The sequence below is a fragment of the Canis lupus genome, chromosome 3 (genome assembly GCF_003254725.2).
Source record: "Canis lupus dingo isolate Sandy chromosome 3, ASM325472v2, whole genome shotgun sequence".
Lineage (NCBI taxonomy): Eukaryota > Metazoa > Chordata > Mammalia > Carnivora > Canidae > Canis > Canis lupus.
Window position 1 is genome coordinate 73,215,290 of NC_064245.1, and position 14,084 is coordinate 73,229,373.

The 14,084-nt window shown below is 35.5% G+C and overlaps 2 protein-coding genes across 9 annotated transcripts in view; one reads left to right on the forward strand and one right to left on the reverse strand.

Moving 5' to 3' along the window:
* Window positions 1–14,084, reverse strand: part of WDR19 (WD repeat domain 19) — a 176,404-nt gene that overhangs the window by 37,989 nt on the left and 124,331 nt on the right. The window lies entirely within an intron of this gene.
* The window catches only part of RFC1 (replication factor C subunit 1), a 74,356-nt gene that overhangs the window by 26,683 nt on the left and 33,589 nt on the right, over window positions 1–14,084 (forward strand). For all 3 annotated transcript variants that reach the window (XM_025437618.3, XM_035714503.2, XM_035714504.2), the window contains one exon: window positions 13,684–13,916. In XM_025437618.3, the coding sequence (XP_025293403.1) occupies window positions 13,684–13,916 (233 nt within the window). The remainder of the gene's footprint in view (window positions 1–13,683; window positions 13,917–14,084) is intronic.

Here is a 14,084-nt window from a genome sequence, read left to right on the forward strand (position 1 = left end):
ATTGACTTTTTAAAAGGTAATTGCTTTTCTACTTAAATTCATTTGTTCGATCTGTTTTGAATGGTCAAAAAGCAAAAGTCATAAATGTACACTAATCTTCAAATGGTAAAATATATAAATGATCGTGTCATTTGGTAAGGAACTCTGAATTGTCATCTGAGGAAAAACTCAGATGTGTTCATTGTAAAGTCCTTTTGATTCTGACATTATTAACTACTAGGGCAGACAATAACAGGAATAAAAATGTAAATGTATTAATCTTCAACCCTTTGAATTGGTTCCTATACAGAAATGCTTGAAGGGGCCGTGAAAGCATTTCATAGGTTACTGATTTGTTCATATTGAAGAAAACCTCTGAAACCATTATTTTTAGCACTCTGTTATTTTTATTGCTATTGAAGTGAATACACCTGGTTTGAAGAGATAGGGAAAAGCCACATAATTATTTTTGGCATAGCATAGTACAACTTATATTCAACAAACATTTATTGAGTCATTTTTACAACCCAGTTACTAGGTGCTGGGGATATAATAGATGATCAGAGACTCCCAAGTACTCTAGGAGTCTCTTGAGGCAGCAATAAGCAGTAGTCAGGCCGAGTGCTTAAAGGGTAGGATTTGATCTGGCAGTTGAAGGATGAGCAGATGATGGAGGAAAGAACATGTCCGTTTAGGCAGATGGGATTATTTAAGGCACAGCATCCAGTACAGGGGTTGGTGTGTTCATAGGACACAGAAGAGACTGCTTGCCCACATGACAAGGAGTGGTGGGAGGTAGGATGAGGGAAGACCTTGAAAGCTAGGCAGATGAATTTAGACTTAACATAGCAGGGAAAAGGGAACCATTAAAGTTTTATTTATTTATTTGAGAGAGAAAGAATGTGCAAGGGAGAAAGGGTAGAGGGAGAGGGAGAAGCAGATTTCCTGCTGAGCAGGGAGCCCCATGTGGGGCTTGATCTTGGGGTCTTAGGATCATGACCTAAGCTGAAGGCAGATCCTTAACCAGTTGAACCACCCAGGCACTCCTGAAGTTTTTTTTTTTTTTTTTTTTTTTACTCCTGAAGTTTTTGAAGAGAGTTGTGGAATGATGAAAATGGTATTTAAGGATGATTGCTAGATTGCTAGTGTTCAAGGTGGGATGGAGTATAGAAACTGTAATTAGGGAAGTTGAGGCTTTGACTAGGAGTGAAGTAATGAGAGACATAAAAAGTTTGCAGTAGTGATTTATAAACATTTTTGAGAAATGAGTTACATATTAGGTGTTTGGATTACCTATGATACTATAATTAGGATAATTGGAGAGTTAATGTCTTTAGCATGTTTAAGGGTTTTTTGTTATTTTAAAAATTTTTTTGAAAATTATTTTTTAAGTAATCTGTGCACCCAACATGGGGCTTGAACCCACAACCTTGACTCTACCCACTGAGCCAGCCAGGTGCCTCTTGATTTTTGGTTTTGTTTTTTGTTTGTTTGTTTGTTTTTCCAAAAACAGCTTTATTGATTATACATATCAGCTCTAAGATTTTATTTTTAATATTTTATTTACTTATTCATGAGAGACACAGAGAGAGAAGCAGAGACATAGGCAGAGGGAGAAGCAGGGTCCCCAAGGGGAGCCTGATGTGGGACTCGATCCAGGATCCAGGATCATGCTCTGAGCCGAAGGCAGACATCCAACCACTGAGCCACCCAGGCGTCCCCACCTCTAAGAGTTTAATATTATTGGAATTTGCAGATAAAAGGTCAAGGTTTTTTGAAGATATGAGTAACTATAAGGCTTTAGTTAAATGTATGGGCTGTTACTTGAGAGTGTGCAGGTACTCATGGTAGAACCACTGGTTGAGGGATCCCTGGGTGGCGCAGCGGTTTGGCGCCTGCCTTTGGCCCAGGGCGCGATCCTGGAGACCCGGGATCGAATCCCACGTCAGGCTCCCGGTGCATGGAGCCTGCTTCTCCCTCTGCCTGTGTCTCTGCCTCTCTCTCTTTCTCTCTCTGTGACTATCATAAATAAATAAAAATTAAAAAAAAAAAAAAAAAAAAAAAAAAAAAAAAAAAGAACCACTGGTTGATAAGTAAGGAATAAAACAGAAAAGGAAAGTCCTTTCTGTTGTAGAAGGAACCTGAGTCTGGAATGTCAGAAGCCCTGCCTGAGTGTCCTAATAGCTTGTTTGAGTCTGTCTCACTTTCTATAAAGCAGAAACACCAATTGAATAGGCTTGTTGGAGAGACTTCCCTGGATGATGCGTAGGGAAGGGCCAGACCCGGTGCCTGAGGCAAATAAAAACAAGCAGTCTGAAGGAAAAAGGAAAAGCCCACAGATGAGTTTTGTAGGTTCTCATTTATTTGATAAAGTTGTTCAAATGATCAAAAACAATGTAGGTAACATGAACGTATTTTCTGTAAGCTTTTTGGTAAGCTGAGATATTTCTTCATTATGATACAGGCCTTAACCTTTTTGTTCTATTGCTAAATATCTGTTCAGGCACATTGTGCAAATGCACTCTTCTATTCAGAGATCCCCCTCTGAGATCTGGCCACCTTTGTGAAGTTTTGAATATGTGGGAGGGATACTAGAAACAGTATGGTGATAGGTTTATTATGTAACTGAAGGTGGTGTGATCAAGCTTCCCAGTGACAGCCTGGAAACGTCAAAGTTAGTGTGCAGACAGCCGTGGCCTTCAACTGTGGTTCAGTTGGCTATCCTTATCTTGTGATTTTAGGTACACAGAAGGGTCAGACGATTTAAGCTCTGATCACAGATTTTCTCTAACACAGGATTGTTTATTTCAGACTGGGTATTTTCAAATGTTATTTTCTGAATAGATACCCAGCATTTTATCTGAAAATTTTGTGAACATTATCAGTGTTTTATGTCATTCTGCTGGTGGCACATATATGGGAAGGTGAACATCATCCCCTTGTTTTAGCTGAAAATCTTGAAATATGATGTACCCATCTAATAGGATGTTCAGTATTAATTATATAGTATTCTGTTTTTTCTTAGAATTAAGATATAGGAAAAAGCTAGTTCTTTCCTTGCCTATATTTATCTTCTCATACTTTGTTATTCCTTGAAATGACAGGTGCATGGGAAGAAAAATAAGTCCTTTTTTCCCTCTTCATAAGAGAATGAACTGTTAAAAAGCAGCCCATAATAAAATCAGAAATATAAAGAGTTTTAAGAAAGGTGTAGCTTCTTGAAATTAATAAGCTGGAAAATGCTTCATCTTAAAATAATTAAAAAAATATTTTTTTAAACTAAAACTATAGTTTTTCAGTAGTGGGTCATGAAGAAATATTCACATTATAAATATAAATATTACTAGTATCAGGTTAAATAGAATATTTATGGTAATAATAGTTTAAAAATAAAAATTCTAACCTAAAATTGTACTGTTTATTTGGAGATTGGAGATTCTTGTGGAAGAGGGTTATATGACAATGATTTGGTTTTAACAACCTATTAATAACAAAAGAAACGAGTGCCTGGGTGGCTCAGTCAGTTAAATGGCTGTCTTTGGCTCAGGTCATGATCTCAGGGTCCTGGGATGGAGCCCCACTTGGGCTCCCTGCTCAGCGGGGAGTCTACTTTTCTTCGTCCGACTGCCTCTCCCCCCTAGCTCATGCTCATTCTCTCTCTCTAATGAATAAAATCTTAAAAAAATAAAAGAAACACTTTGTGGTTCATTATTCTATAGTTTATTTTTTATAAACCAATTTTTGTTTGGTATTTTTCTTGCAGCATAGTATTTGTAGTGTTTAAGAGCATGAGCTCTTGATTCAGTCTGGGTGGGTTAACCTTCATTTACCTTCCCCGTGGCTTAGTTCCCTCATTTGTGAAATGGATTTATTACTAGCACGTATGTCAGAGGCCTTTTGATGATCAAATGAGATAATTCTTGAAAAGCATTTAAAACAGGGTCATATGGTAAATGCTCAATTATTAACTGTTAGTCTTACATTTTAATTTTGTTGTATCTCTACATCTGCCTTTAAAGACTATGCTAAAGACATTTTGTTTTGGCTTAAGTACTTAGGACTTTCTGTTGATTTTGTAACTACTTCAGAAATTTAGAAATTGTATTTGACCCACTTGTTGTGGATATGTGCTGTCCAGTATGGGAACTACTAGTTACAGCTTTTGAACACTTGAAATGTGACTAGCCCAAACTGAAACTCTTGTAAGTGAATTAGTACCAAAATGAAGTAAATTATCTTATTAATATTTTTTAGTATTGATTACATGTTGAAATGATAATAATTTGGGTATGTTGGGTTGAATAAAATATATTATTAAAATTAATTTCACTTGTTTCTTTACTTTTTAAAATTTGGTTATTTGGATTAAACCAAACATTTAAGTTAATTTTACTTGTTTCTTTTTACTTCTTTTAAATACGGTTATGAGAAAATTTAAAACTACATATGTAGCTCACATTCCTGTTGCACAGGGCTTTATAAACAATGAGAAAAATAGGAAATAACCTTAATTGAGAAAATAATGTACTTCATTCAAGTACTTTTGTACATTCAGGTACTTCATTCAGCTCTTTAGGCTTGTTAGCATGTTTAGCTTCATGATGTATTTTTCATCATCACTTTTATTAAATCTGTCTTCTGTTGATTTTTAAAGTACGTTGATTACATTAATCTTCCAAAATACAGGGAAAGGAAAAAATAGCATATAAACATCTTCCTAGCTAACCACGGACTCTAGTAAAATGTTCTTGTAAGTTGGTAAAATCCCAAATACTTGTTTTACTGGGTAAATATATTTACTTTTAGCTGTTTAATGAAGTGAGAGACCTTGAGTTTTGTTTGGCCAAGATGACCTTTTATTAGGCAGTTTCATCAGGGGCTGGTGTTTGGTTGAAAATGATGGGGGTTTTCCCTGTCTTGAAATTTGTTTATAACGGTTATTTTTAATTTAATTTTAATTTTAATCTGGAATTTTATAATTCCAGAGACAGTGCTCTTGAAGTTATAATTATTTTGGGGATGTTAAATGGGAAAAAAATTGAGAATGTGGTGGTCTCTATTTCACCATGTAATATTAGCAATCTGTGGCTTTGGAAAACAGTAGCAGAAAATACTGCTGAGGATGTGTGTGTGTCACATTCTCTTTTGCTGATCTTTAGAGACATACAGTTTTGCTTACCAGTCAAATAGGAATAGATTATGTATAAGATAGAGAACATTTCTTAGATGTTTTCAGGGAAACCAGAGTGATTGAGACAAAAAATTTCTCTGAAGTGAGAGGAAACTAAGAACTGTGTATTACATTTCTTTGATTATACTTGTTTATAAATTAATATTGATTTATGCACTAAGACTATAAAAGAAACTAAATTTATCATTTTGGGGGATGAGTATTTAGATTAATATTATTTTAAATTATCTAAGTAACACATTCTCATTGAAAAAAGAGACAATTCAGATGAAAATGTTTCATTCTGTCATCCATTCCTTTGCCTTACATAGCTATATAAATAATATATACACGCACCCAAATGTACATATATATCTGTATATACAGCTTTGTATTTATTAGAGTGGCATTTTATTTTGACATTTCTGTAGCTTCCTTTTTCATAACTTAATGTCTTTGACTTGCTCTTTCCCTCTCTCCCTCTTTTCCTCTCCTGTCTCCCTCCTTGCCTCTTCCTCAGAAAGACTTTTATCTCATTCTTTTAAATTTCTGTGTGGAATTTAATAGTATGCACTTAATTTTATTCATGTTCTTATTTTGGATATTGGATTACTGATTTGTGAACATACCTGTTTATGCTTCATTACAATATATTTTACAATAAATGAGTGATTCACAGTGAAGATTATGATTACCTAAAAGAGAATAGTATTTCTTGAGGTTCATTTTAAGAATGTAGTTTACCTACTTATATTATGAAGAATAGATAGGGCTTCCACTTTCTGCTTCTAGGCATAGTGCTCCTTTGAGGGTTCTCCCCATTCCCTACCAGCAGCATTTTGTTTTTCCTTTTGACTTTATTAATCTTATGGATCAAAGCACCACTAATAATAAATTTTTTTGAACATATGCTACTATTAAGCCAAGTCTTTTCCAGTTTTCAGGTCCAGAAAAGGGAGACTTTACAGTTACCTTTATTAAATTTCTTTCTGAAAGAAATTCTTACATCTTTTTTATTTTTAAAGACATTTAAAATTTATTAGAGAGTGAGCGCATGCGTACCCATGCACACATGCTGTGGGGCTGGGGGAGGAGCAGAGGGAGAAGGAGAAAGAGAACCCCAAGCAGGCTCGGTGTCCAGTGCAGAGCCCAACTGATGCAGGCTTAATCTCACGGCCCTGAGATCATGACCTGAGCCAAAAGCAAGAGTCAGACGTTTAACCAACTTAGCCATCCAGGTGCCCTGAAGCTCTTGTATTTTTATTAGATTCCAGGCTTTTGTATCCTGATCCATTCATTTATTTAACAATATTTAACAATATTAAATCCTCACTAATTTATTTATTCAACAAATGTCATGTGTTCACTGTATGTATGTAATAGTGTACTGAATATTCTATGAAATAGATACCAGAATAAAAGCATAGTCTTGTCTTCAGGGCTTAGAGTTCATTGGGAAGATAAGTCTTATATAAAAATTATTTAAGGAAAAAATTAGCAGTGATAAAAATATCTTCCAAGGATATTGAGGCATGGGAGTGGTAACTTTTGTTTTGGAGGTTCAGGAAACATTTCCTGGAAGAGACAGAAATTTGAGATAAATGTGAAAAGTTTTGGAAGAATTTATCATGGAAACTTAGGTACTGTGTGCTAGAAAGAGAATAATGTGGAAGCATCTGCTATTTCATATGCATTATTCATTACTTTCTAACCTATTATAGAAAGAAAATCTATTTTAAAAATTCAGTGTGTAAATTTTTACAGATTTACATGATTAATACTACCTAGTATTGTAGCTCATATATATTTTTTTGATGGGGAAACATTTTTTAAAGATTTATTTATTTTAGAGAGAGCACATGCTTGAATGAATGGGGTTGGGGAGGAGAGAGCGAGAGAGAGAGAGAATCTCAAACAGACCACGTGCTGAGCATGGAGTCTGCTGTGGGGCTTGATTTCACAACCCTGAAATCATGACCTGAGCTGAAACCCAAGAGTCGGATGCATAACCGACTGAGCCACCCAGCACCCCATGGCTTATATTTTCTTAATTATGGTATCTTCTACATAGGAGTCTTTTACTTTATATGAAACACCTGTGTCCAGAGTGAAAGAAGTCTACCACAATGATGAAATAAATTTCATCTTATATACTGTAATTTTTTTTTCAAAAACACTTCTACTGACTTCATGAATGGAATCGCATTATTTATTATAAGGCTTATATTTCATATCCATCTCATTTGAACTTCAGATCTTCCTAATATTAGGGATGACTTACATTTAGAAAGCTTCCTTTAGAAACTTCTTTTTGGAAAGGAAGCAATTTTCAATCTAAAATTGCAGAGTTTTACTGTGGAAGAATGTAGTAATTCTTTGGATGTCTTTCATCTACTTGTTTTTCCATATCAGATTTTATAGCTTCTACAAATTTGTTAAATATATCTTTGTATTTCTTTCCAAGTCATTGGTAAAATTATTTAGTGTTAAGAGACAGGTAAAGGTACCTTTTCCAAAATTGACACAATCTATTAATCAGCGCCTTGGATATAGCTTTTCTATTTCTCATGAATAGTTGTTCAGTTACTTATGGATCTAATAGCCTCTGTTACTTATCTCGTATTTCATCTTGCCATGAATCAGTGCTTCTCAGTCAAGGGTGACTTGTCTCTCAGGGAACCTTTGGCAAGATCCAGAGACATTTTTGGTCATCATTAGCTGGCAGGTGTTATGGCGTCTGGTTGATAGAGGCTAGAGATGCTACTAAACATTGTACAGTGTGCAGGAGAGCTCCGTACAGAAGGAATATTTGGCTCAAAATGTTAATGTAGAGGTTGGAAACCTTGCCTTACCCTATCAGAAGAGAATTTGGTGAATGTTTTGTTGAACTCCAGATAACCCTTATTTCTAGATTCATTTCGTTTGCTAGTCCTTTAACTTACAAAAAGAAGCACTTAGGTTAGCATGGTTTATTCCTGTGATCCTTGTCTTGTTGAATATTCCATTTAATCTGCTCTTGATATTATTGCACAGAATTGTCACTAAACCTTTCCTCTTCTGTAGTTCTGTGTTTGGGGACCTGCCATTCACTTTCTGGCAATTGGGATTCCATTTCTTGTTTTTAACCTTTAGACACTTCTTCCATTTTATAGATGAGTCAAAAGTCACGGTTACTGCTTTAGCAATTTTATTCACAGATTGACATTGACTGAAACGTCTTTATAGGAGCTAGATGCTTTCTTACAGTCTTTTTGCCTAATAGTTTGTTCTTTAGGCCTCTTTTAAAAGTGCATATTATGAGACCTGAAAAAAAATTAAGTGGCATAGGGGAGCACTAGAGTATCTAATGATTTTTGAGGTTCTGAAGCATCTTTGAAAATGAGCATACTGCTGTTTGTTCTTGAGACACATGTTTTACTGTCAGGCACTTGTGAAACTTTGAGAGACACAGGATTGTATTCTAGAATGCCGAGGAAGTAGGATTATATTAGGAAAGTATAATTAAATAGTAATAAAATAATATACAAGTGATTTATACTTGGCTCTGATGCTGAGACAATTTTGTTACCTCCTCTCATATGTGGGAAAGTGGAATGTGAATGAAAGTGGGGAATGGCATTGTTGAACCACTCTCTTTACTCTTGATGGCCAATCAGGTTTCCTCCATGCTGCCTGTTTCATACCTAAGAATTGTAAGAAGCTCTGTGTGATGTACCTGTGTCCCATTGTCCAAGCCTCCCCTTGAGGCTCCCCTTGCTACTTTCCTTTTTCTGTGAGATCCAGTGGAGAGAGAGGGAGGGAAAGTAAGTAGTAAATTGTTCCACTTTCTCCTTCTGTGTTACATTTTCTTAGTAATTGAAACTGGCAGTGACTTTCAATGGACTGTTATTCCTACTCTGGTGGGGAGTTGGGACCTATGTGGTGGATAACATCACAACGCAAGCCGGTACTTTTTTTCCTCTTATATATCATTACTCACCTCACTAGGCCTCACAAATTACGGGTTTATTTTAAAAAAAATATAATGAACTCTGTTCGATTCTAAGAGGATTTAGTGGTACTGAATCATGAGCTCTCTTTCTTGAGTAAAAATGGTCAATCTCAGAGGTTTTATTTAATTATACTAAAGTACAGAATATTTGATTCACCACATAAATGGTGTGAAGATGGATGTTTAGTTTCTCTTCCATCCACCTAATTAGCAAATACTTATTAAAGACTTGGCATATGTTTGAACCTTTCTCTACTTCCAAAACCAAAATAACAGTTTAGGTTTTTGACTCAAAGAAGTATTGAAAAGGAATTTTGTAGGAAAAGGCTCTCAGATTCCTTTTGGAAATTTTGTAGGAAAAGGGAACTCAGATTCCCTTTTTAGTTTTTGACTAGTTGTTGCAAAATAAATTATTTTTAATCTCTGTAGCCAGATCTCTCTAGCACGATCTCCATTAATTTGTTTCTTTTGTGTTCCAGACGAAAGGAATGAACGTCAGAATCCCAAACTCTAAGTAGGATGAACTCCATAATTAGATTTTTTTCCTTTTTTGCTTGTAAATAGATTTTTATATGGACCTGCACATTATTTTCTTTCTCTTTCATTTGTTATCTTTTCTAAATAAATGAATGTCTCTAACTCAGAGTGGCAAAGCAATCTTCTTTCCCAGGCAATTCCTCTGCTGTATGTTGGATAATGCTCGTTTATTTGGTGATTGTTACCACATTTGAGGTTATGTTGTGTATAAATAAAAATAAATGGTGTTTTTATAAGGAGACAGATATCCTGGAGGGAGATTCTAAGTGTTCAATTGCCCATGATTTTCAACTAGGTCTGAGAAATTGGACTTAGATCTATTTATCATTATTGTATTATAAGTTTCTGCGGAGAAGGGAACACAAGTTGCCTTTGGCTTCTGAAGGTGCAAGAACAAATTTAGGCTTATTAAAAAATAAGAACAAATGTTTAAAAAAGAGAAATAATCATAACTTTATTTGGAATGTTTCATTTCTACACTTTAGGATCGTAAAATATTTATTTTATGTGAGGATGGTGACAGCAGCTTCTGTTAAATGACTGTCTTCGGCAAGCATTGTTCTCACCTTTGGCCTCTTTTGCCTTCTTTTTCCATAACGTATTGGGATATAGCCTTTGAAATATTAAGGACTAAAGGATTTTTAAGACAGCCAGTTTAGAAGTCATAGTACAGACAGTAGGACTCTTGATTTCTTCAGGTTTTCTGGTTTTGTCAAGGCAAGATGACCAAATTCTTTCAGATATATCTGCGACTTTATAGAACACCATATTTTTCTATATTATCCTTAATGAAACCCTCTGTATTTATAAGAAATACCTTAATGCTTAGGATCATGAGTTTACTTTTTTGTTGTTAGTTTTCCCAGTCACTGTAAGGAGTATGGGGAAGTGCATAAATCATGGAATACTATGTAAGTGTCAAATCAAGGAAGCCAGTCTTTTCTCTTTTCATAGCTGTATTTCACTCAAATTGCTTCTACTTTCCAAGGGGCCTGGAGAGCTATTTATTTTGTGGTTAGCAGAGTAAAAGGCGCCTTGTATGTAGTTTTAGCTTAGTACAATATAAACACAGTTGAAATTTTATGCAGAACACTTCCATATTTTTTTGAAAATTCATGTGTAATTCCATTTTTACTTAAATTATGAAAATGCTTATAAAATTATGTCTGTGTTTGGGGTATAGTACATCTTTTGGATCTATAGCTTGAAGACATTGTTAAGTTTGAATTTGTGTATTCTAAACCAAAAATTCAGAGAAAGGCTCTATTACCCTCCACTGTTACAAAGAGATCTCTAGTAGAGAAGGCTCGTGAAAAAAGACCCCACTTTTAGGGGTGACATACCTATAATGGTAAGGCTAACCTAAAGGAAAAGAGTGATGCATTTTTGTTTTTTTGCCAGCTTAATTTTACTGTTCCCATAATATTTTTGAGCTTTGAAATTCGAGATTAACTTTTAATGACTACATGGATCCATTGTATGGCTAGACCACAATTTATATAGCTCTTTCCCAGTTTTGATTATTTCTGTTGCTTACATTTTTCATGTTCCTAATAGTGTGCTAAATGTTCGTGTATACAAATATTTGTCAGTACCTCTGATTATCTCCAGGAATTACTGGGCTAAAGGTTATGAACATCTTTAAGGCTCTGCATATATTTTGCCAAATTGCTTTCTGGAAATTCTTTCTGGTTTACATGTTTTCATAATCAGTGTTTATATTAGAACTAATAATACATTATAGGTGATTTTTATGGTTGGTGTACTTAAGTGGAATGGTGATAATGTCACCTCTCCTTTGCAAAACCATCAGAATCAGACACCTTTTCCCACATCTGGCAGGGGCAAAGAAGGATCGATTATCAGGCAGGGAGAACAGATACATCAGTTACTGAACCTAATCTGCTGGCTGACTCTTGTTAACAATAGTTATACTGAAATCTGATAAGTATATCAAGCCGTGGATGTGCTTAGAAAAATTTACGAATGAATTTTTATTTTAAGCTTGAAGGTAGATTGACTGTAGTTGAAGATAAAACAAGTATGCTTTAATTAAAATCTTTTGGTTGCAGGTTAAAACCTGCTTATTGTAAAAAGCCTACTTTAAGCAAAATGGCATTTGTTAGGCCATTGTCACATCTCACTGAATGCAAGAATGAATCTTTAGTACCTTAGTTTAAACATGTTCAGCAAACTGATCAAGGGTAAGATTGGCCCCCATTGTGATCCAAGTGCCCACTCCTGGTCCAGTTGTTGGTGGCAAGGAGTATGGAGTCATCTTACAAATTTACCCATGATTATTGCAGGCCCTTGGAGGGTAGCCTAAGGTGTAAATTTCTGGGAATTTGTAGCGAACAATTCATTTGTGATGAATTTGCTTCAAGTGGTGGATTACTTTTTATATTTAGTAATCAGAAACCTGCAAGGGTTTCTAGTTTGTAGAGTTCATAGTTTCATTTTAACTTAGTAATTGGAAAGTAAGACGAAGTCCTTTTTGATTTTTACATATCTTAGGTATTTTCCTCTTTGAGATGGCAACCACATAGGAATAGCACAGTACCTGGCAAATGCTCTTGGCTGAACGGAGGACTATTTGAGAGGAAGTGACTCACTCATATGTGGCCTTGCATACCAAATTTATGAAGCGGTCCCTACCACCCCTAGTGACCCAGTCTTCACAAGTGCCTTTTAGATTTTTCTTTTTATTGGATGTCTTTTGTCATTAGGCCAACACAAAGAGCTTTTTATCTTGTGAATCACAGAGCCAAACAAAATTTTTTGAGGCCCTTTTGAGGTACACTGTTGTATCCAAGTTAGACTAGAAAGACTAGAAAGCTTAGAAAGACTTTTAAAACCAGATATTTAATGGAAACTTTTTAGAAAGATAAAATGTAACAATGTGCTTAAAGTCTTAAGTGAAGGCTTAGATATTGCTAGACAGCCCACTTCATATATAGCTAGACTCTGACAGCTTCTTGCCACCTCTGCAAATACCACCTAGTCCAAGGCGTCAGCATTTCTTCTGTAACAGCAGTAGCTTTCAACATGGTCTTCCTGCATTCGCTTTTGCCCCTTGACGGTGTGTTCTCCAAAGGACAGGACTTAAGTTTGATCACTGCTGAAAATTTTTCAGTGGATTCTTATTCTAAAATAGAACCTAACATTCTTTGCATGACCTGGAAAATCCCACGTGATTTGACTCCTGCCTCTCTCACCTTAACTCCTGTGCTATAGCCCCTTTGCGCTGCAGTCACAGTAAACTCCAAGCACATTCACTTGAAGTTTTCTGCATTTGCCCTTTTCATTGCCTGAGGTTACTTCATTGCTTATCAGAGAGGCTTTCCCTGACAACCATAACTGAAAGAGCATCCCCCATTGCTCTTTAATTCTTTCATCCTGTTTTACTTTTTCTTTATAGCGGTTATAACTTGACAGCATATATTTGTTTACTACTTTTTTTTAAAATTTTTATTTTTTTTTTAAAGATTTATTTATTCATTCAGAGAGGACGAGAGAGAGGCAGAGACACAGGCAGAGGGAGAAGCAGGCTCCGTGCAGGAAGCCCGATGTGGGACTCGATCCTGGGTCTCCAGGATCACACCCCGGGCTGCAGGTGGCGCTAAACCGCTGCGCCACCGGGGCTGCCCTATTTGTTTACTTCTATATCTTTTCCTTTTCTAGACCCCAAGCTTCATGAGGTCAGGGATTTTGTCTTTTTTATTCATTGTTAAATCCTTAGTGTTGGTGCATAATGGGTGCTCTGTAAATATTTGTTGAATACATGAGTAAATAATTATATTTGTGTGCTCTGGGTGGTAATTGACGGGAATTGTTTATTACATGTGTGGCATTGGTAAAGGTGAGGATAAGTATTGAATTCAAGAGATAGGAAGAAAAGAAATCAGCATTCTTTAGCTCTGGTATGCTTTCTATAAAGCTGATGGAAGTGGTTGCTTTATAAAATTAGAATCGATATTTTATAATATTTGGTTATATTCCATTTAAGATGAAGAAGATGACTTTATGTGTAAGAAGGCAGCTTCTAAATCAAAAGAGAATGGAGGATCTACACATAGTTATCTTGGGACATCAAACATGAAAAAGAATGAAGAAAACACTAAGACCAAGAATAAACCTTTATCACCAATAAAACTTACCCCCACGTCAGTGCTTGATTATTTTGGAACTGGGAGTGTCCAAAGATCAGATAAGAAGATGGTAGCAAGCAAAAGAAAAGAGGTGAGTGTTCTACATGCAAGCAAGAATATTCAGGGTTTGTACCCATTCACTGTTTTTAATAAGAGAAATTTGGATGTTATAAATAGGTCTGTGTTTTTATTAATGATAATTGTTTTTCTGTGATAATGGATAAACCATATTGCCATCATTTTAGAGGGTGAGGAAGTT